This window comes from Aquila chrysaetos, chromosome 13 (genome assembly GCF_900496995.4).
Source record: "Aquila chrysaetos chrysaetos chromosome 13, bAquChr1.4, whole genome shotgun sequence".
Taxonomy (NCBI): Eukaryota; Metazoa; Chordata; class Aves; order Accipitriformes; family Accipitridae; genus Aquila; species Aquila chrysaetos.
The window spans coordinates 23,621,537-23,643,171 of record NC_044016.1 but is presented as its reverse complement, the minus strand read 5'-3'; the positions used below and the strand labels follow the sequence as shown (position 1 = coordinate 23,643,171).

At 47.0% G+C, this 21,635-nt stretch overlaps 1 protein-coding gene and 1 long non-coding RNA gene across 15 annotated transcripts in view; one reads left to right on the top strand and one right to left on the bottom strand.

Moving 5' to 3' along the window:
* LOC115350215 overlaps positions 1-11,750 on the bottom strand; it is a 47,343-nt gene extending 35,593 nt beyond the window's left edge. Inside the window, exon 1 of the long non-coding RNA XR_003926347.2 lies at positions 11,097-11,750. This is a non-coding gene — a long non-coding RNA (uncharacterized LOC115350215). The remainder of the gene's footprint in view (positions 1-11,096) is intronic.
* Positions 1-20,810, top strand: part of VIT (vitrin) — a 56,818-nt gene extending 36,008 nt beyond the window's left edge. For 5 of the 14 annotated variants that reach the window (XM_030035621.1, XM_030035614.1, XM_030035607.1 and 2 more), the window contains 8 exons: positions 499-570; positions 5,251-5,298; positions 10,800-10,862; positions 13,619-13,766; positions 13,968-14,071; positions 14,592-14,818; positions 16,845-17,358; positions 17,958-20,810. In XM_030035621.1, coding sequence (XP_029891481.1) covers positions 499-570; positions 5,251-5,298; positions 10,800-10,862; positions 13,619-13,766; positions 13,968-14,071; positions 14,592-14,818; positions 16,845-17,358; positions 17,958-18,136 — 1,355 coding nt within the window. In that variant the 3' untranslated portion in view covers positions 18,137-20,810. The remainder of the gene's footprint in view (positions 1-498; positions 571-5,250; positions 5,299-10,799; positions 10,863-13,618; positions 13,767-13,967; positions 14,072-14,591; positions 14,819-16,844; positions 17,359-17,957) is intronic. The other 9 variants (XM_030035608.1, XM_030035610.1, XM_030035619.1 and 6 more) reach the window with 7 other exon arrangements.
* The last annotated feature ends 825 nt before the right edge of the window (positions 20,811-21,635 follow it).

Here is a 21,635-nt window from a genome sequence, read left to right as displayed (position 1 = left end):
GAGCACATATCACACGGGTTATTGCGTGACAATAGTGCAACATTTAGGAAAAAAAATGAAACAAATAATTAAACTTAGAATTAAAATAGTATTCTAAAACCATTTATAAGGGTCTTTTATAACATTTGCTGTTGCAAAATGAGAGGGGAACTTTGTGTCTGTGTAAGTTTGGGGGATGAAGGCCTGACCCTGAGAGGAGACACATGTTTTTAGTTTCCAGGCCCTGAGCATGATGAGCATCTCAGGACCCACTACCAGTTGTTCCAGTGCACCAGTGAATAGCTGTACTGTGCAGCACCTACTAACATTTAAACTATTCTGCTTTTGCAACCTCTTTCAGCTTTTAATTTTTTTTTTTTTTTAATTCATTGTTTCCATCTTCCTTTTCCATTTGGTTTGAAAACGTGTGCAGAAAGACAGTTCAGGGCCACTGCATCCCTTGCGATCATGCTTCTCTCTCCTCGCCCACTGGTGTCTAACCTCTCACCTCTTTGTCGGATCACACAGGTATTCAGCGCCAAGAGCCTGTTGCCACCTTCCAGAGGGCTGCCGGCTCTCCAGCCCACCTGGGTGAGCAAGATTGCTAGCAGCAGATTTTCTGCTCTCTTTTATAGTTTTAGCAACCCCAAATTAGCCCTCAGGCAGTACTGTGGATCGTTTTCATGTGTCCTGGAGGAGGACCCGGGCAAGCCTCACGCACTGAATGCCAACTAGCAGCTTCCTAAATGAGAAAGGCAAAGGACAGCTCTGTCCCTGGCGAGCTGTTGTTTCAGGCCGTGGGAAACAACATCTACTGCAGTGTTTTCAATTTTCCTTATTTGTTAGTCAAAATGAGAAACAAAAAAACAGCTCTGTGCAGCCTATCAGGTCTGCGATCAAGCTAAATCTAATCTTCTGTTCCCAGGAGCCTCCAGGCTGATTGCAGCATAGAGGTTGACTTTAATACTGAGGGTAGAAACATCATCTGTACCTTCCTTCCTCCCTGGCTGTGCAATTTACCATCCTTCACCAGCAAGCAGCCCCATCAGCAGGCACTCTGCAAGGCCAACAACAACTTCCCAGGGCTCCAGAGCGCTCGGTGCATGCACAAACACTAACTCTCCCTTGACGGGACAGCAAAGTTTCTTAGAGATGGATTTTGTCTGGCAACACCCAGACCATGGTGAGGGATGGGAGCCGGGGTGGCAGCAAGGCAGGCAGGGCTGCCTCTCACCAACAAGGGCTGCAGACCCACAGAGCCCCAACAAGAAGAGCAGAGCCGGTCTGGTGGTGGTACCCAGGACCAGCCGACAGCCCAGGCTGCCACGCAAGTCCCCAGCGATGAGACAGGTCTGACCAACTGAGGTAGGACCCAGACTAGCAAGGCAAGGTCAGGATCAGGATCAGGATAGAAAGGTACAAGACTAGACACGGGTACAAGGAGCAGAGGCGAGGGTGCGCGCTTATGTGCTGTCCCCGAGCAGCGCGGGTGGAAGCCCCCACAGATGCCTCCCACAGCCCTTTCTCACTCACAGGCAGACCTTGCTCACAGCTCCACTGTTGCACCCAAGCCTGGGCCAAGGCAATAGAGCTGTGCTGCGACAGAGCTGACCTCTAGCATGGGCAACCAAACCCCTTGGGGAGGGAGAGGCTGTGGCACATGAGGGTGCTCCCAGGGCCCTGTGGGCTTTGGTGAGAGTTGGGAGGCACAGGAGGAGTACTGCAACAAGAGAGAGCAAAGTGGTCGTTGACACTGAGGTTAGAGGACATTATTATTCAGTAGAACTTTCTGGATAATACCGGCCAAGTAAGTTTACCCAGCAATCTCCTCATCAAAAGGACAATTTGTAGTTGACCTAGGTGCAGCATATTTAAAATGGGTACACTTCTTCTCCTAAGATTTACTCTGTTCCCTCACTTTTCTACCTCTCTTCCTTGCTTTAGTCTCCTGTTCTTTCTGGTGTCCATCCATGTTTGTCTTTCTCATATTTTTTGGCCGTATCAATGTCACAGCCATTTCTTTTTTTCTAATCTCACATTTTTTGTACTCCCCAACTCCCTTTGTCCTTCTCAAAGTCTAGTGCCCACCTTCAGAGGGGAGACAATATTTTCCTGGACTGAATAGCAGAGCAAATATGTTGCCTGTAAACATGCTGGTCATGGCAATGCACTAATTATGTGACACCACACATAGGGTGGGGATAGCCTGGGGTGGCAGACCTGACTTCCTGGGAGGGCTGAAATGGGAAAAGCTCTAACATCTGGACCAAAGGATGTGCTGGCTAATCCTCACGCTAGTAGAATCTTTGCCAGAGAAGCAGGGGAACATAGTGCTGAGTCTTGTTTAAATCAGAGTTTGACCCCACCTAATTGCTTAAGGCACCTTAAAGGTCCCCCCAAGGTGATTACAAAGCACAAATTTCCCATCATAAATGATTCTGTTTTCTTCATCACAGAACAAGATGGAAAAGAGCCACAAACACATACCTGCCATATTCCCAATGAGTCTTGATCTTTTTTTCAGCCCACGTTTTGGCAGCTTGGATGTGTTGCTTCCAAACAGCCAATTTTTCTAACAATCAAAGGGAAATTCCTGAACAAGTCCTTGCTTTCTTGGAAAGGAGAGTTGTTTTTCTTGATCCTACCAAGTATGTACACGCTGCTCTGCAAACAACAGTGATCAGTTCTGTGGGTTTGGCCAGGCTGTCGAGGAAGTTCCTCTCATCGGCTCAGGTTAGCAAAAGGGTGTGCTGGTAAAACACCCTCCCCGACACACTGGTTGCCTGCACAGCTTCTCACTGCACATGCTTCAGAAGGTCCCAAATCTTCCAAGCTCTTGACAATGCACATTAATTCTCTTGAAATCCCATACTCGCTTAGCCCAGAATTTTTTTTGAGACAATTATACTGAAGAGTTGTGGTGGTGGTGTCTTTTTTTTTTTTCTTTTAAAGACTAGTCTTGTAGTATTTTAAAAATCAACCCTTGATTTTTATGGGCATCATCAAGTGGAACAAAAAAAGCCCTAGCTACTTACAAGAATAATAATTTCGTTTTCAGATATGCATTTCATTGAGAGCTTTCTTCATTACGTGTCTACGACTACATGCAAGAAATAAAGCTCTTGCCTGGATTTATGGGTCACTCAGAAAGCTGTGTATTCTGCATATTTGCAGCCAGCTACCCAAAATCCTTGGCACTTATCTAGTGCTTTTCTTCATTAAGAAGGAAAACACAGGGGCTTTCTCACCACACAAAGTTTTAAAAGGGTGTGAGCCATAAGAAGACTGCTTGAAGAAGCAATAGACAGCTCCCACCCATAGGGATTTGGACAGACTAGAGCACCTGTGGTCATTTGAGTTGAAGTAGTTCTTGAGAAGAGTGAATCTAGAAAAACTTCAGCATTGCTCCTACTGACAAAAAGCAGTCTTTTCCTTTTTCAGCATCTGTCTGTCTTTTTTGAGCTTAACCAGTCAGAGAAGTTAGCCGAGTTTGTGCTCTGAGGTTAGTCCCTGGCAATGAGCTGGCAGCAGAAGCAAACCTGTGATACATGGGACGGGCACATTCCATTGCTCTGCATCCTTCAGCTCACATCCCTGCTTATGAAGAAGAGAAAAGACGGGCAGATCTTTGCGCAGCTCCTCGGCTGGTTCCACGTGCCGAGCACTTCCTACCGCTTTAAGCACGTTTTCCACTGCAACTCGCACAGCAGCATATTTGTACAGAAGACTCAAGGAGTGCGGGGTCTTCTTCATGATTTGCTCTTTGGCTGTTTTTTTCAGCTGGTCAGGCTGAAAAGTAGCTTCATATGAATCTTTTCTTTTCACAGTTACTGGACGCTTCTCCACCCTGGGAGGGTGAAGCACACCTTTTGAGATTATCTACTTACAAGCTGGTTTCACTGAAATCTGTTGTTCTTCTCAGTGACAGCATTCAGGAGACACGTTGGCCACTCTGGTAACAAATAAGCACCACCACATAGGGTCCTCCTGCTCTGCAACCAGCACCCCTAGCTTCAGTCGCTGCTGTTTCCTTATGACTCTGCTGAGGGATGTACAAAATTATTGTAAACGACCCTGCCCAGGTAGATGCTAAACTAGGAATATTCCTCCTGTCTCTCCTCCTGTTTCCTTCCCCGTTACCCTGGCCTGCCCTTCCTTCACCCTACTTCTCCTCCTAAGCAAAATCACACTAAAATTTCTGTGTGTATCATGACTGACTTCTCAGCCCTTCACTTTCCTCAGTTTTCAGATTCTTCATAGGGTGTCTAAGCAGTGCTCAGCATAAGGAGGGAAAGGGGTCTGGAAAAATCACCTTAGCAATGAAACTTGATGGGGTTCCTCCTACCCTAAGGGAGACGATACATCTTAATCAGCCATCTGTCTCACGCAACAAGTCTCCCTCCCAAAGAGAAGCTGAGAGCTCCTCGCTGGGACTGCAACCTAAGGACGAGGTCAGTGCTCTCACTAGGCTGGGGGATACTGGCAAGCCCATGACTTTTTCCAGACTTACATTATGGTTCACCCACTGGCTCTAGTCAAGACCAGCTGCCAGTCTGAGTAGGGAATCTCAGGCACAGGAGGCAGTATAGATTCAACGGGCCTGAGATATACGTCTTTGTAAACCACCCTGAACAAACCTGGAGATGGACTGTGAGGGGTCAAGGATCTCACCAGTGCTCCTTGGTACTGTTCTTGTCCTGGTCAACTGCAAGGGCTTTCATCTGGCTGTAACCCAGAGCAAAACATCACTTTTTGGGAAAGCTCTTCAGCAGGCTCCAAAAACAAAGACACTTTGGGGTTTATTTATGAAAGCAGAAGTTTTGATGAAGTTTTCCATGCCTGATAGGCTGCAAGCAAAATTTAGACAACTTCTTTGTGTTTGGATGGGCTGAGGGGATAGAGAAATCTGTAGATGAGAGGTACTTGCAGATTTTCAGTGGAAAACAACCTAAGGCCAGCAAAAATATACTGAAGTCAGTATACTTGCCTCAGTATCAATTCAATTTAGAGGAACAAGACTAAAACAGATCTAAAGAGGTGTATTTAAAATCATAAAAAAGATTAGTGTTCTGGAGGCAGTGATATGAGGCTCCTAAATATGGCTTGAAATGCATGCATAAAGGTTTCCAGGTTTACTGATTTCCTTAGCTCCTAGTTGTTTATGATAAATCACTGTATGAACTGACCATTCTAAATTGAGTCAGAACTTTGTAATCTCTAGTAATTCCATTATTTTCAGTAATATTTTTTCTTCTCTTTCATGTGTGAAAGCAATGGAAACAGACTCGTGGAAACCTGGATTGAGTCTTTTTGACACAGGTAAATATTTAAAGCACCCAGTAACTAGTCTGGGAATAGTCGGTTTCCATCGCACATGGGAAAAGCTAAATCTATTCATCAGGCCCATGACACTGCTGATAAAAATATAATTTTAAATACTGTAATTATTCCTTAAAATGAGAAGTGAGGTATGTTATTTACATCTTAGTAGTTAAAATTATTCTGTGCTTGCATCAGTCTCGAGTTCCTGCCTAAAGCAAGAGCAGAACAGATGAGCTCTGGAAAGAGTTGGCAGCTACACTGCAGGAAAGGGGTTCTAGCTACTGAAATCCATTCGTAAATAAGAAGGTAATTTGGGAATGCCACAGTTGGGATCGCAGTCTAGAGCTGCAATCAGTGAAGAAGACGACAGATTATTCTGATATCAATGTACTTACGAAAGACATTCAGATAAGAAAAGGTGGGTTTAAGCCAAGTGTAGAGAATAATGAGCATCATTGAATTTTCTGACATTTTAGCCTTAAAAACTTACAATATGGAGATGACAACATTTTTATAAATACTGGTGAGTGAGGGAAAAAAAACTACATTTGTAGCAGGCTCAAGTAGCAATGAGACTAAGACTTGCACAACCCTTAATCAGAAGCAGTTACCAGCTGCAGATTCTATGTGTTCAATATTTAAGGGATCCCTTTCCTCAGGAATATTGAAAGCAGACTACACAAACTACAGGCCAATTCGTGACAGGGTACTCTCTCTCTTACGAGGGGCTGGACCATCCAATACAAGTTGCCTTTTCCATCACTGGTTTTGTTGCTCGAGAGGGCTGTGCTGGTAGCCCTTGTAAAGACCATTCCCTTGAACACTCAGCTTACTTCACAGCTGAGGCATGACTAATCCTTGCACTGGCTGTGACGAGCAGCATAGCCCATACGCATTAGCTTGCAAATCTGGTGTCAGCAGCGGTGGCTGTTGAGTCAAAATTTGCATCGTCCCAAACATGAACATCTCCCTTCTCCAGCAGCAGCCGTCTGAGCCAGAGAACGGAAGCATTTCTATCCTCTGAAGCTTAAACCATCAGTGTGCTTATTGAGAAAAAGCTACAGCACTAGGGCCAGGGGTGCAGAGGGGTATTTTGAGGCAGAAAATGACAGATTGCATTAAATGCAATGAGAGGTTGGGCATGGGGGAAGGGATGTTGTATCAATAGTTTCTCAGCAACTGAAGTGCCTGCGTAGACTCGTGTGATAAAGTCTGATGAATTCAGACTGTCACTTCAAAGGAATGGTTTCTGGCGTAGATGTAGTCACTGCTGTCTTACATAAATGAATGGGAAGTTTAATCAGCATGGACAGCTGTGACAATCAGTGAAGGGAACTTTAATTAGCATGGAGTAGACTGCCCATGCAAAGAGTTGAAATTCCCATGGCAATAAGAACATTAAATTGGACTGGCAGAACAGGGACGCCCATAGAGACTGACCACCTCCCCAATTAGTTGGGGAAGATTATTTGGTGGGTGACCTTATTGTTACAGTAAGCACAAATCAGCCAGCTGACCCACAACCTTCAAGAACTGGTAATTGCACTGGCAAGTAAAAATGAAAAGTGCTGCATCGCCTACACTTGGGTTTTCCATACCAACAAAGCTAATGTCAGCTGTATGCCTGGGTAAGGAATACAGGTTTTATTGGATGCAGATAAATGCATGAGGCAGATAACTATGAATTAGCTTCCCTGTACAATTTAGTTGCTAAAATGAGTGGCGCATGTTAATATCTAATTTCACAACAGTGTTAAATCCACCTACTTTCTGTTCTGCAAATAAGGCAAGTGGGGAGAACTGCACATATGGGATACCAAGCTGGCACATGTGAGGTATGTGGTACGCAGGCTGCAGGATGAAGCATGGCTTTGGTCTATTACTGAGGAACTGTTATGTGCCCGTCTAATTAAAGACTGTACTAGAATCTACACAGTCAGGAGGGCAAGCTCCTGACTATATCAGGTTTTAAAGAAAAAAACAAAATCATTCTCATCCACGTGGATGACAAAGAGAGCCTATGTACCGGTCCAAGCCATTGCTTCCTTTGTCTCTTTCATGTTGCCCATAGCTTCTGCATCAGATAAACCCACCATAAGTCAGTGCTGCCAGCAAAAAAAGCCATCTTCCCTCCCAGCCACCCTCTACCCAGGCACCTGTGTGGCCAGAGGGTGAGCTGCATCAGGGAGCTGGTCCAGCCCATCATTAACCTTTTTCTTTCTTCCCAGTTTAACTCTGCTCTTTCCCCCTTCTCCCTGTGTCCCACCGACACCAGGCAGGCACAGGAGCTGGTAGGGGGGCAGGAGCAGGCAGGAGGGTGCCTGGCAAGAGGAGGGCTCTGCTTTCGGGCAGTGGGGCTGGTTTGCACCACCTGAAAGCGTCTGTGGGACTGTGCCTGCAGGCATTTGCACATGGGAAAAACAAAGGCAAAGAGGGGGCATTGCCAAATCATACTGGTGAGTTTTCCTCTCCTGGGTTTGGGAGGCCATGGCTGCCGGTGGAGCAGCAGGGTCGCCAGATGCGAGTGCACGGCCCAGCCTCAGCCTGCAAGAAACACTTGGCCCTGTGGCCACTTCCTTCAAAGTGCTCTCCTGCAGCTCCCGCTCCTTTGCTTTACTTTGCCTGGCTGCTGAACCGCCCTCCTTTGCATTTATCCAAGGAGCAGCCACTGACACACACCAGCCTAAGCTCAAAATTCACTCTCCTCCTCTAACCCTCTCCTGTTTACCCTCCCTGCGCCGCTGCTGCTTGCATCTCGTGCCACTGGCGTCTCCCCACGTCACACTCGTGCTTCGCTGCGCCTGAGCTAGTGGGTTTTCTCCCATCAAGTATTTTCAGTTAAAATACTCCTCAGTCACCCGCACCCCACTGCGCCTCACATGGCAGAGGGTTTATCTCTCGCGAGCAGCACCTGCACCTGTACAGGATTTGCCTCATGCTCTTCCTCAGGCCAAAAGCAGATTTGGTCGCTGGCAGCGAGACTTTCAGGCCCGAGACAGGTCAGAAATGTTTGCTGCAGCAGATGTCACTGGACAGAGCTCTTTTGCGTCCCGCCCTGTTCCAAAAACATCACTTTTCCTCAGTCAGGAGCCAGTGCCCACCCTCATGCAGGGCTGCCCCAGCACCACCACCCTGCCTCCCCCTGCCGATGTCTCTCCCACCCAGATGGGCCTCCTGTGGGCAAGCGCACACCACCAGGTGCCCTCTCCCCTGTTCCTTGCCTGCGAGCTCGTCCCAGGTGTGCAGAGGAGGGGCGAGACAAGAGGCACAAGCCAGCAACATGCTGGACAACAGCTCCAGCCAGGAGGGATGAAGCCAGCTGGAAGTCTGGCTCGCCAGCCCACCTTCGAAGGGGGCCAGCCTGCTCTGGCAGGAGAGGGCCAGCTCCACTAACCATGGGGGTGAGGCATTTCTGGCACAAAAGTCAGCGTTGGGATGGGTGGAGAGCCCCTGTGCCCTTTCCAGAAAGCATCTGCTCCAAAGCTTGGGTAGGAGCACGGGGAAGCTGCACACGGGGGCCGCAGACACGGTGTGCGCAGTGACAAAAAGCAACACCAGCCCTGGGGCTGTCCTAACCCAGCCGGTCATAGCCCATAGCCAGGGAAATTCTCAAACAAAACACACACAGAAATCACTAGCTCTTGCCATAAAGAAAGCAGGGTTAACCTTTGTGCCCTTCACCTGTTTCATTCCTATGTGACCACATGGGCTCCTGTACAAGGCCAAGCCCAGTGCTCCAGCTAGCTTAGTGTCCTAGCTCTAGCAACAGGCAACAGCAGATGGCTGGGGACGAGCAAAGCGGAGGGAAGTCACACAGTGCTGCCATTAGCAGGTCTGTTTATTCCCTGCAGTAGAAACTTTCTTCACTGGCAGCTGAATTTAAAAACAAGAAGCCAAAGCAACCTTTCTGTCCCGTGAAGATGCTGCAGTGTGCTATAGCCTCCTGGCAGGGGGTCAGGCATCAGGTTGGCTTTACATTAGGCACTGCATACTCAGACTTAATACAAACTTGGCCCCCGACCCATAACTACACACAGCTTTCAGCATGCATGTGGAAGGACTCAAAGTAGTTCTATTTGCCCCTTATGAGGGGTGGATCATTAGACATAACTGGAATGGAAGTGGGAGTGGTGATGGAGGGAGCTGGAGATGGTATTTCCACCCATTTTCTTGGCTGTTTTCTGCATTATTATGGCTTGGTCATTAATATCTTCAGCAACCAGTTTAGGCGGTGCATGTGCTCAGAGCTGTTACACCTCTGGTCGTATTTAGGTGGTGACCTTCGCTGATGCCCCTTTGCCACCTGCTCTCTTTACATACGCTCTCATGCTTGGCTTGCTTGTGGCTGGTGGCTGTGGAGACACAAACTCTGTAGCACCTAGTAATTTCTCATCTTTTTTCTATATTAAGTTCACATTTTCCAGAGTTACCTTTTTACTGTCTCTCTGAAGTCTGTAGTCTTTCCTTAACTTATTTGGTGATGGAGATTTAAGCCATTCTGCTGTTCTTTTGACCAACTGCTTCCTTGGTGAGCGTTTGGTTTGGGGCTTGTCTGATAATTGCTGTCTCTTCTGAGGATTATCCCAGCTAAATCCCCTTAATCTTGTCATGCTGTAGTGAAGAGAAACAGCTCTTTGCCCTTGCTTGGGAGGGAGATGCTGTACTGTAGGAGACTCACCAGACGTTCAAGTCATGAGTGAAGTTCAACATTTTCAAACCTTCTGACGCCAGCCTGATGATGCTCTGTGAATCAGTGCATCTCACAAGGATATAAACTCATGTTCCCAAGGCTGCTACCATCCAAATATCTCAGCTGGGGCCTCAGCTAAAATCCACTAGCGACCCGCGAGACTGTTTCCCATGACTTGACTGTAGCTCTCTGCCACTATCTACCCTGTTTCTTTTGTGCTTTCCAAAATAACCCCATCCTCCAGGAGCACCTGAGGGGCTGTGGCTTGCATTGTTTCCCCAGCTGTAACATGGTGGGGTGAGTCTCTGCCCATACCTTCCTCTCCAGACAGAAAAACAACATGCTAAATCTGTCGCTCGTCTGCTTCCGACGTTGTGCAGCTCATTGTAAAGCACAGGTGAAGCACGGCGAGCCAGTGGGGTGGCAGCGCCTGTTCTCTCAGGGGCAAAGCACTGGGAGGTCACCACCCCACACCATAGCCACCAGCCTCTGCACCTGAGGAACCCTCCACTTACACATGCTGCTCTCAAGCCCTTGCAGTGAGGGGACTGACTCACAAAGGGGAGTCAAAGTTGGTGCTTGGAGAGATTTTGGTGGCACTTCTAGAAATGCCTCCAGTCCTGTTTTATCCTAGAAGTGATGTAGGTGGAAAAAGGTAAGCTCCAAGGATGTGCTCCCCATCCTCGTTTCCCTCCCACGTCAATCCTCAGGCTGGGGGCACTCTGCAGCAACCCCCTTGCCTGCTTCCTTCCAGAGCGAGGGCAGCCACTGAGCACACACCGATGGAGCCTTTCCTTCCTCTCTCTAGGCTTCAGTTCAAAGGAAGAATTGAATCCAAAGCCGCTGGAGTCCACCTCCCAGGGGAACCCAAGTATGTACTTCAGAATTAATTTCATAATTAAGCATTACCAGTTTATTAATTACACATTGCTAGAATGCATTCAAATTAAAAAGCAAAGGGAAGTTTTCAAGAAAGCCTAAGAAACTTATGGAATGCATTTTTCCCTTGCAGAGCAACAGGGAGCATTCTCCGCTGACCTCTCTCAAATACATAATTGGTTTTTGCTTCTACAGGGAAGGAAATAACAGCCAAGATTTAGCTTACCTGGGCAGGGAGATGGTGGCTGCTCACCGCTACCTTTTGCCAGGCAGTATCAGCTCCATGTTCTTGGGGTGCAGAGCTTCACTCGGGGACTTTGATGGTGGAGGACAGCAAACCAGTGTGTTGCAGCCAGGGTTAGAGGAGCGAGCCCTGCTGACCAGAGCAGGCTCCCGCGGCTGTGCTGAGTGTGGGCACTCTTCCCCCAGCAGCAGGTGGGAGGGAAGGAAACCACCTGAAACGGGGACCCGGTGCCTGCCACAGCAAGGAGAGAGGGAATGCAGAGGGAGCATCAAGGATCCCTCAGTCCAGGGATGGAGATGTAGGGTCCCCTGCTCTGAAAAGGAAATCTTCTACAGCCCTTTATAATTAAAGGCAGATTTGCCCATTAACTCATCTTTAGATGGTGCCCAGAGTAGAGGGAGAAAGAGAACGCAAGCTGTGAGTGGAGAGATGGGGTCATCTGCCCCCTCCTCGCAGGAAGCCGCCCTTGGAGAGGGTGCTTCACCCTCCCACCAGCGCCTGGGTCCTCTCTTGCCCATCCTCCAGCAGCTGAACGCTGTCTCTCACAGAACTGGCATTTCAAGGACTCTTTACATTAACTACTGAACCAAATGTCTGTATATTCCCAGGCACTCCTCCTTATACTTAAAAGTATTTTTTTCCCTACCAAAGCTGTCAAATACACCTAAAACTGATACAGAAATAAGGGAAAGAAGAAGAAAAGGGGAAGGATCTGCCCTACAGACCCAATTGCACTGCAGGGAAAGCAGAGCTCAGTGTAGCAGAGACACAGGCAAGCACAGCTGTGTTTCCAGCAGCTGAACTGAGATAAGGCACACCAGAATCAAAACTCTCATCCCACTGATAACTTCTAGGACCATAAAAGCTGTAACTCAGACCTTGCCTCCCTGCAAATCAGAAAGTGCTCAGCTCCCTACAGAGTACCTTTTAGCCTGTGCTTTTGCAGAGTCCCACTAATATCCCAGCACCAAAATACTCCTGTTGTCTGAATCCTCCCCCGAAATTAAGTCTGTATATAAGTGTATGTACATCTTTGCATGCCCGGACCCTGCTGGCTAACAAACTCCCCTCTTTCCACATATAGCCCACATGGTGTAGCTCCCTTTGAAGGACAGGATATTCAGGAAAACTTGGCTGTTAATTGAGGTATTATTTGTTGTGGGTTCCTGGCCTTGCCTCACGATCTGCTGTGAATGAACACGGTTCTCAGTCACGCTTCTCTAATTCAGCATTATTAAAATTAGAAAAACAGACAGCTACAGGAGAAAAAATTGAAGGTAATGAGACGGAAGGCAGTTGCATAAGCCAATAAGAACAATTGGCGCTTTGTAGCCTTTGGGCTACCTAATGATTAAAACACACTATTTTGGACAGTCTGATTGGTAGGAGGCATCATCAGAGGGAAACCAAGAGATGGGGATGACCCGGATGCCACAGGGGGAAAAATGTTAATTAGCACTCTAGTTAAGCCAAATTTTGATCCCGCTCCTGGTTGCAGTCCAACCGATGAGTGTTTTGCCACCAACTTGCAGAGATGTAAAAGCAGGCTGGCAGTGATGAAGACAGCATTTGCAGAAGCACAAAAATGAGGTTCATCTGTGTAATCAGAGGGAAGAGTTTGTTTGGGTGCAGGTGTAGCTTTTTGAGAATATTGCTTTCAGCCTAGAGAGGCAACACACAACAGCACACTGCTGCTGCTGCACACACAGGTACAAGCCTACAGCTACCTGTGAAAAGAGCCCCCTGCTCAGTCTGAACACACCAAGCGAAATCATCATCCCCAGTGTAAGCTCCAGCCCAGAATGAAGCTGCTGAATGGTTCTCATTCAGAAGCACAGAGCTGCCAGGACTGCTGTCAGCAGCTCCTTGAAGAGACCTCACGATGTCCTTAGCCCCAAGGCACATCCTGGGCATCACACATTTAGGGAACCGAGTGGGTCTCTCTCCCTTCTGAGCAGCATTAACACAATATGCGAAGAACTGTTTCTGTTACATCTATTGTATCAATTAAGCCCACAAAAGCGTAACCAAGGAAATCCGTGTAGTCTGTGCTCTGCAGGTGGCCAGACCACAAAATCTAAGGGTCACATCTGGCTTTACAAACTCCCACCACCTCTGGGCTGTGAATAAAGCAGGCCAAGCCCAAGCCATGGCTGTGAGGGCACAGTACACGAGCCAGCTTGCTCCTGGTGTGGCTGACCTCTCCTCCCTAGCCCCCAAATGCAGTGCTCCCAGACTGACCCCTGGGGACAGCTTCTTGCCCTTTTGTTACCCAGCTGGGCTTGGATGTTGTGAGGGAGAAAATCATGCCAAGGACCATGTTTACCAATGAGCAGGACAATGAGCCCCCAGCTGTGACTTCTCCTTGTCAAAGGCTTTTTGGTAGAGCTTGCCCAGCAGGACAAGTCACTGAATGCAGACTTTTCAGGCCTTTGCTTCTCACAAGAAGCACAGCTATAAGAAAGGACTAAAAATATTTTCCGTGTTTGTGTGTCTCTCCTCAGATTGCAAGGTTGATTTGTCCTTTTTGATGGATGGGAGCTGGAGCATCGGTAAACGCCGCTTTCAGCTCCAGAAGCACTTCCTTGGTAACGTGGCTCAAGCCCTTGGCATCGGCAGCACTGGTCCTCTGATGGGCATCGTTCAGTACGGGTAAGAGCTTCTTGTGCAGCTACTCCCATTGCTGCGGGGCACAACTGCACACTCTGGCAGCTGTAGTTCCGTGGCTGATGCATGTTAAAGCTCTCGCTCCAGCTCATAATCAGGAACTGGGTAGCACGGATGGGTCCTGAAGCTTTTGTATTCTTGCATGTGAAGCAAGAAACTGACAGCTGCTCTCATCTCTTCTTTTAGCGATGACCCTTCCACAGAATTTAACTTAAAAACTTATGCCAACTCCAAGGACCTGAGAAACGCCATTGAGAAAATCCCACAGAAAGGTGGACTTTCCAACGTTGGTAGGTGATGGGGCTGCCTGCACGTTCTCAGCTCAGGGAGGGCTCCAGAGCCTGGGCTGTAGTGAGCCCACACCTATTCACCGGGTACAGAGGCTGTGACTGAACGGTGCTCAGTGCTAGGGCAGGGCTGGTGAGGGGGTACCGCTCCTCCCACTGTGACCTGCCTGCGTTGGTCCAGGACGCTGCAAGTCCATTGCAAGTGGACAGCATTTACCTTTCTCCTCGTGGGCAGGTCCCACTGATGTGTCGGGGATCCTTGCTAACCCACCGTGTCACCCCCAGCCCCTCTGGAGCGCAGGAAGTGGGCAGATGGCGTTCAGTGCAGGAGGGCTCACGAGGCACTGGCACCAACAGCAGCAACCTACCCTCCTGCTCGAACAGCCACACAAACCACTCTCCCCCGGCTCTCTCGGCAGGGCTCCAACACTCGAATCGGCCCTCTGCCTACCATTTCGTGAGATATTATCAGGGAGAGTGCTTCCAGACCTGTAACTCATCCTCATTGCCTCTTTTATTCCAGGGAAGGCACTTTCCTTTGTTAACAAAAACTTCTTTTCGGATGCAAATGGAAACCGAGGTGGAGCACCCAATGTAGTTGTAGTGATTGTGGATGGTTGGCCAACCGACCGAGTGGAGGAGGCCTCCAGGCTGGCCAGAGAATCAGGGATCAACATTTTCTTTGTCACTATTGAAGCAGCTGCTGAAAGTGAGAAGCAGAACATCATCGAACCAAACTTTGTGGACAAGGTACTTACTGGGCTGGGCTCTGGCCAGGAGCTTGGCTCTGACTACATTTTCCAAGCTGTTTCATTCAGGGCATTTCCCTTTCCTTCTTACCACTTATGGTTATTTCTTGTCCTGCTTATACTGTCTTGAGGTCTCCTGTACGAAGAGCCAGGCAGCAATGCTGGTCAGAAAGGGGATGAAGTCTCTAAAATTCTGGTTTGAGACACATCATGGAGCAAATAGCTTTTTACTAACGAACACTGGCACAAACGTGCAGTCATACTGACACGAGAGGTTTTCAAAAAATACAGTAGTGTGACGAAGCACAATTGCAGCCTGAGTTTTCCATGAGCCTCCTGCTGTGCATCTCCCACCTGGCAAAGGCTGAGGAGCCCTGTCAACATAATGTCAGTGTTGCATTTACAAACAGGTCCCATGCATGCAAATGTTGGGACACTCCCAACACAGGCACATCCCAGGTGTTCAGCTACTGGATAACTCAAACGTTTTGTTTCCACTGTTGATCTGATGTGGGTTATTTTTCTGTTATTTGCTTCTGCTGCTATGGACTTCACGGTAGCTCTTGGAGAGGGAGTAAATCCCTGCCATGTGCAGCAAAAAAAGAGAACACAAACCTTGAACGATTTGTATTTGGCACTAACGGTAGCTGCCTGCTCAACAGTGCTTCAGGGCAAGCTGGCACCCAGTTACAGCAGGAGGTATCTACCAAACGCCAGACCAGGCTGAGCTCAGGAAGCAGGGTTGAGTTATCTGGTATTTTCAGAAAACAGATTCCCATCTGAGCCGTGTCACTCTGCCATGAAATAATCTCCCATGAGTTTCAGAGCTGCTCCGGAGAGCTGCACTGCCTCTGGTCAGCGTTTAATTGGATTGTAGTCTCATTTGCATTTAATGTTTTTAAAAGGGCAAAGCTACAGTGAGTCTCTGCAAACCTGCCAGGGACACAGCAGAAGTGGGAGTAGAGTGGGCTCAGAACAGGAAGGTAAAGAGGGAACGGTGACTTGACACTGCTGCATCGTAACACTAAAATAGCTGCAAGACAGTAAGAGCAAAGAGCAAGAGAGCAGGACATGGTGAGGAGCCCAGACTGGTGGGAACTGCAACTCCCTTGCAGCTGTTAGGTTTTATGCAAGTCAAGACCAGGCACCAAGAAAACAGTGCCTCGGTCTTTTAAAGCATTCGCACACACACAAAGTTGATAGATAAAGCCTCGCTTAACAAAATATGCTTACCCAGAGACCTGAGGCATTAGCATTTAAAAGGTGTTAAAGCCAAGGACAATCTGATCCAGCCCGACCCCACCACTCCCCCCCACCCCACGCTTGATTTCTCCCACTCCCTCCTCTGTTCCACCCCTATTTCCTACCCACACTCACCTGACTCCTGCAGATCTGCTCCCTACAAGTATTCAGTTATAAAAATTAATGATTTTTTTTTGCTATTTGGCAGAGCCAGCACAATGGGGAATCTTTACGGGCTTTTTGCATTTTCACTGAAATTGCCTGGTTTTTTTTTCTGCTTAGAAGGGTATAAGCCAAGGATAACACAACTTCAGTGTCAGGTTTCTGTTCAAGGCAGTAGGGTTTGTCAGCAGGCAAAACCTTCCTTGTTGCCCTGAACGACTGGAGTTGATATTGCCACCTGGCAAACACACAGGCTCCCGAAATGCCCACTGGAGCCACTAACAGCAGCTCTGTGATTTGGATGCTTTTTCTGCAAACAACATAACTCTTCTAAAAAAGCCTGACAGGTGGCAAACTTGCTTATTACATTTCTTTCACTACTGTAATACCAGCTCCATCCCACAGCTTTTAAAAAAAAGGCAGGAAAAACTGTCTCATTACACAAGTATCTGTGATGTTACATTGACATCATTTCCCAGGGAAGGAGATGGTGACTGGAAGAGAGGCCACTTCAGACTCAGCATTGCTCTTTCCAGGAGCCTATCATTACAATTCAGCTACATACCCCAGCTGAAACAGGCAGACTGAATTTCCATTGCATTCATCCTTGTGTTACCTTGCAGGCAGTGTGCAGGACAAATGGTTTCTATTCCATCAACGTGCCCAGCTGGTTCAGCCTACACAAGGTGGTCCAGCCCTTGGTGAAGCGTGTCTGCGACACTGATCGGCTGGTTTGCAGCAAGACCTGCCTCAATTCAGCTGACATCGGTTTCGTAATCGATGGCTCCAGCAGCGTTGGCACCAGCAACTTCCGCACAGTCCTCCAGTTTGTAGCCAACATCAGCAAGGAGTTTGAGATCTCTGACACTGACACCCGCATCGGAGCCGTTCAGTACACCTATGAGCAAAGGCTCGAGTTCAGCTTTGACAAGTACAGCACGAAGCAGGATGTGCTGAGTGCTATTAAAAGGATCAGTTACTGGAGTGGCGGGACCAGCACAGGAGCAGCCATCAGCTATGCATCAGAACAGCTGTTCAGCAAATCCAAACCCAACAAAAGAAAGATCATGATTCTCATTACAGATGGCAGGTCTTATGATGATGTCAGAGTGCCGGCCATGGCAGCTCACCGAAACGGTAAGCTCTTCTATGGCTACCTGCTCTCCCTACATGCCTCAGCATTTATCCAGGTCAGAGAAATGCAGTTTGCTATGATTTGAAGGCACTAGATGAAACTTAATGAAGGAAGAGTAGCACCTCACCCTGGGGTCTCACTGAGCTCTAACAAGAACAGCATCTGTTTAGTATCTGAATAAGGAACTTAAAAAAAAAAAAAAAAATCACTTAAATCTAGCAAAATGCAGCTATGTCTAGGAGATGTCAGGGGATTCTACAGTCTTAGTAACACATGAAGCCTCCTTTGGCTTTCCAGTCAGGATAGTCATACATCTTCCAACACAACTGTAAGGCATTTGCATTGGAACAAGAACATGTTGTTCAGACCCAGGGCAGAAGCTTTACTATTGTTTGAACCTTTTTGCTGTTGGCAAAAGGTACTTCCAAAGCACAAACTACACCTTTCCTCCAATTGAAAATACCATTTTTTATACAGACAGAGAGCACTGCAAGTCACTGCCCACGTTTTTGTGGCCTGGCAACTATGTTTGCAGTATTGGTCTTATATTTAACGCAATGACAACTTTTATGCTCATTCTAAACTCTGGGTTTCTTTCCAGGAGTTATAGCTTACTCCGTTGGAGTTGCTTGGGCAGCCCAAGATGAACTGGAAGCCATCGCAACAGACCCCGATAAGGAGCATTCCTTCTTCGTGGATGAATTTGACAACCTCTACCGCTTTGTTAATCAGCTCATCCAAAATATTTGCACAGAATTTAATTCCCAGCCACGGAATTGATGAACTTGAGCAAGGCAGGACCCTTGGGCACCATGCTGAAGGCACGCCAAGTGCCACAGGAGTAATGCCAGCCCTCAGTTCAAGAAATACTGGAGGTGTTTTTCTCTGGCACTTTCCAGTCAGCAAGGCTGATTGCAGCTCTGTCCCTATGCATGATAAAAGCTCTGTGTAGATGGGTTTTTTTTTGTTATTTCCTTGCAGGCTTCAGAAACTCTGATTTAGATGGGTAGCAAAAGAGGCAGTAAACATGGAGGAAATAACTGGAGCTGTTTGAAAAGCTGCTTCCAGTATAGAGCCCTGGCTTGTCTGATTCCCACCTTTGGGCACACACAAGCTCCTTAAAATGTACCACCTGCTTCCTGAAGTGGCCAGGTCCCTTCGGGGAGCAGCCATGCTGTTCAGCTGCTGTGGCAGAAGCACCTCCATGTGGCATTGCCCACCAGATGACACCCAGGTCAGGGCTGAAATACCAGATGCTTTTCTGGGGGGGTCACACAACTCAAATTTGAGTACCTTCTTAAAAGCAGGCACTCTCTCCATAAAGCTGTCTTGCCAGCAAGTTAAGCTTCAGCTACTGTAAACTCAAGCATTGAGATTTATCCAAACCCAGAGACTGGAAAGCAAGTCAGAGGAAAGAGTCAAGCTGTGGGACCCTACAACTGTTTGTCAAGCCCAATAAAGCCCCAAATCCACAAAGCAGCCAACACGCATGAACTGGAATCTCGTCTCCTACAGTACGGCATTAATATTTGATTCTGAGAAGTGTCTTGTCCCCTTAGCTCTCTTGCTCCGCTCTTGTGAGGCTCAAGGCCTGCAGGACCACAGGAGAGCTCCCAGGAGGAAGAGACTCTTTGAGAAAAGCTGTGGGTTTAAGTTGCTTGCAATCAGAAAAGCATTTGATACCGATCACTCTATCGTTAAACCACAGCTCAGAATAGCTTACAGCAGTCTCTAGTGTGAGGAGAGCTATTCAAGAGCCATTAACAGGATTTAAGAGGGAATTATCTGAAGTTCTGTATTACACACCAGCAAAAGCAGCATTTCCAGCATTCACAGATACACTCTCCCAAATTTGGGATTGATTTCTGTTTTAAGGATTGATTTCAAAATGAACCAACTACAGTCCCGGATTATTCAAAACACAGTTGTTTCTTAAGTGAAGAACTAGCCGTATCACTAGTCAGTAGGAGAGTAGTGACACATTAATTGGAAATATTACTGAAGTAGCTAAAAAATTACCAATTAAGTAAGCATAATGCAAACTAACGAGAACAGCAGATTCTGCATGATCTACCTGGTGTGGTAACATAAGCCAGGCTGGGGTCCTCTCAAGAGGCTATCGAAACCAATCCTGGATGAAACAGTTTTACACAGAGAAGGTTCAGATTTTCCTCTCAGAACAAACATGCAGTTCCAGCTTTAACATCATCAATATAATAATCAATCAATATAATAATGCTACCCAGACAGAAGATGCAGGGCACCGACAGCTTCCAAAAAAAGCAAAACAAAGACATAAATTATATTTGTATGCAGAGTTTTTAACACTAATCTCTGCTGCTGCACTTCCACAGCAATAGCCTCTTGGCTTGAAAAAAGTAAAGATTAAGGATAGAGAGTTAGGTAGAAGCACAGCAACCCCCGATACTCCCATCTCCTGACCCACCTCCCTCACTACCATTCTGCTGAAAGCACTGTTCTCCGTCAACAAGGGACATTACATGGGCTGGACAAAACTCAAACGCATAAACTGAATTTACTGGGGACTTCAGTTCAGACACCAGATTTACTGTCCGAAGACCTGTTTGCTTGGGGTTTAATTTGGGGCTAGCTAAGAAAAAGGCCTACATCTTAACTATTAGCTACTCTTAATATTGTGGTTTAATTTTTAATGCAATGGCTTACCACCACATATTGTTTTCCATACTGGCCGTACTCTTGCAGCACAGAAGACTGGTACTCTGCAGAGACTCCCCAATGTTTTGCTTGTGCTCTGCTGAAAGCACAGCACAGCCAGCCAGACATTAGGAACAGTTAAAGCCACATGTGTCTTTAGGATATGCATTTTAATTTCCTCCAGAAGCTTAAAGTTCAAGCAATGACAGTGACCTTTCAAATGCTCTTTCAGAGGGAAGTTGCACAGATATCCTCTGTGTCAAGCATTTAGAAAGGGCACTTCATGGTCTGTTGCTTAAATGGTTTTATCTTAAGGCTAAAGAACAATGATGGCACTTGGTTGCCAATGTGCATTTTTATTAACTTCTCAGGATGATGTTGAAATTGTTGGATCTCAAAGCGTGAAAGAGATGTAATGTTTAATCCGACTCTCCACTAAACTTAGATGTCCTATTCATAAACACTGTAAACTTAAGCGTAAGCCTCGAAACTTGTAAGAATACACCCTTCCATTAACAGAACCGAGTGGATCAGCACAGAACACACTCCTCTTAGCCTTCACCTTTCATAGCAATCAAAATACTTGCCGTCTACTAAAGTCTCTAAATACTGTTTTATTAAAAACCAAGATAACTTACGTATAAATCTTCATAAATGTTCAAGGGGGGTATATTTGTTTGAAGAAAGCAGCAGAACTCCTTCTGTAACATATACAAGGTATTTTGAGCTTATCAATACAAGTTGCTGTATCTTTTGCAATAAAATTGTCCCAAAGGCATATGCAGTACATGTCATCTCATATGTGGTTAAAAAATAAACACCAAATATGGTTCATACCATTTTAGTTTCTGAAACACAGCTGGGGTTCTGACTAGATTATGGAAGACCTAGCAAGGTTGGTAAAGCCCCAGGTGTTACAATGTTGTCCTTTTAACATGCAGAGCTGAAAAAAGTCTGAGAGTGAGCTATCAGAGGAATCAGTCATTCAAGCAGAGTCTAATGGATGAAAGGCATCAAAATCGTATGTACTTTCCCAAGTCTGCAAGATCACATCTTACTCAGACCCAGACTTCTTCTGAAGCTGAAAAAAAATAAACACAGTCTCTACACACTTTCTAGATGCAGGGCTGAATCAGAAAAGGATCTAGACGTCCAGACGCTTGATGCTGGGCCACTTAGATGCCTGACCAGCACAGTGGAACCTGCGATCTGGCTGAGGCATCCCAAAAAGGTCACCAAAGGGTTGGACGTGGAGGCAGGCAGCCAGCCAGGACTGGGAGCTCTCTGAACTAGACACTGGATACATAGCCAAAAGGGGGTTGTCTGATCACCCTCTCCCTAGGAAATAAGCATCTTTGCACTCAGGAGTTGGGCTAGTGGCTCACCACTGCTCAGCAATCACAGTGCAGAACTCTCACCTGGAAATAAATACCAACATGCATGCTCTGGAAGCCTTGGGGGAGCTCAATGACAGCACCTCTTGCCTCTAACTCCAGCATTAGCTACTCACATTCTGGGTGCAATTCAAAGTTAAACCATCTCTTCAGAGAGAGGTAACTCAAAGTCCTGCTTCCCAGCAGTATCTTACCTTGCTGGTCCAGAA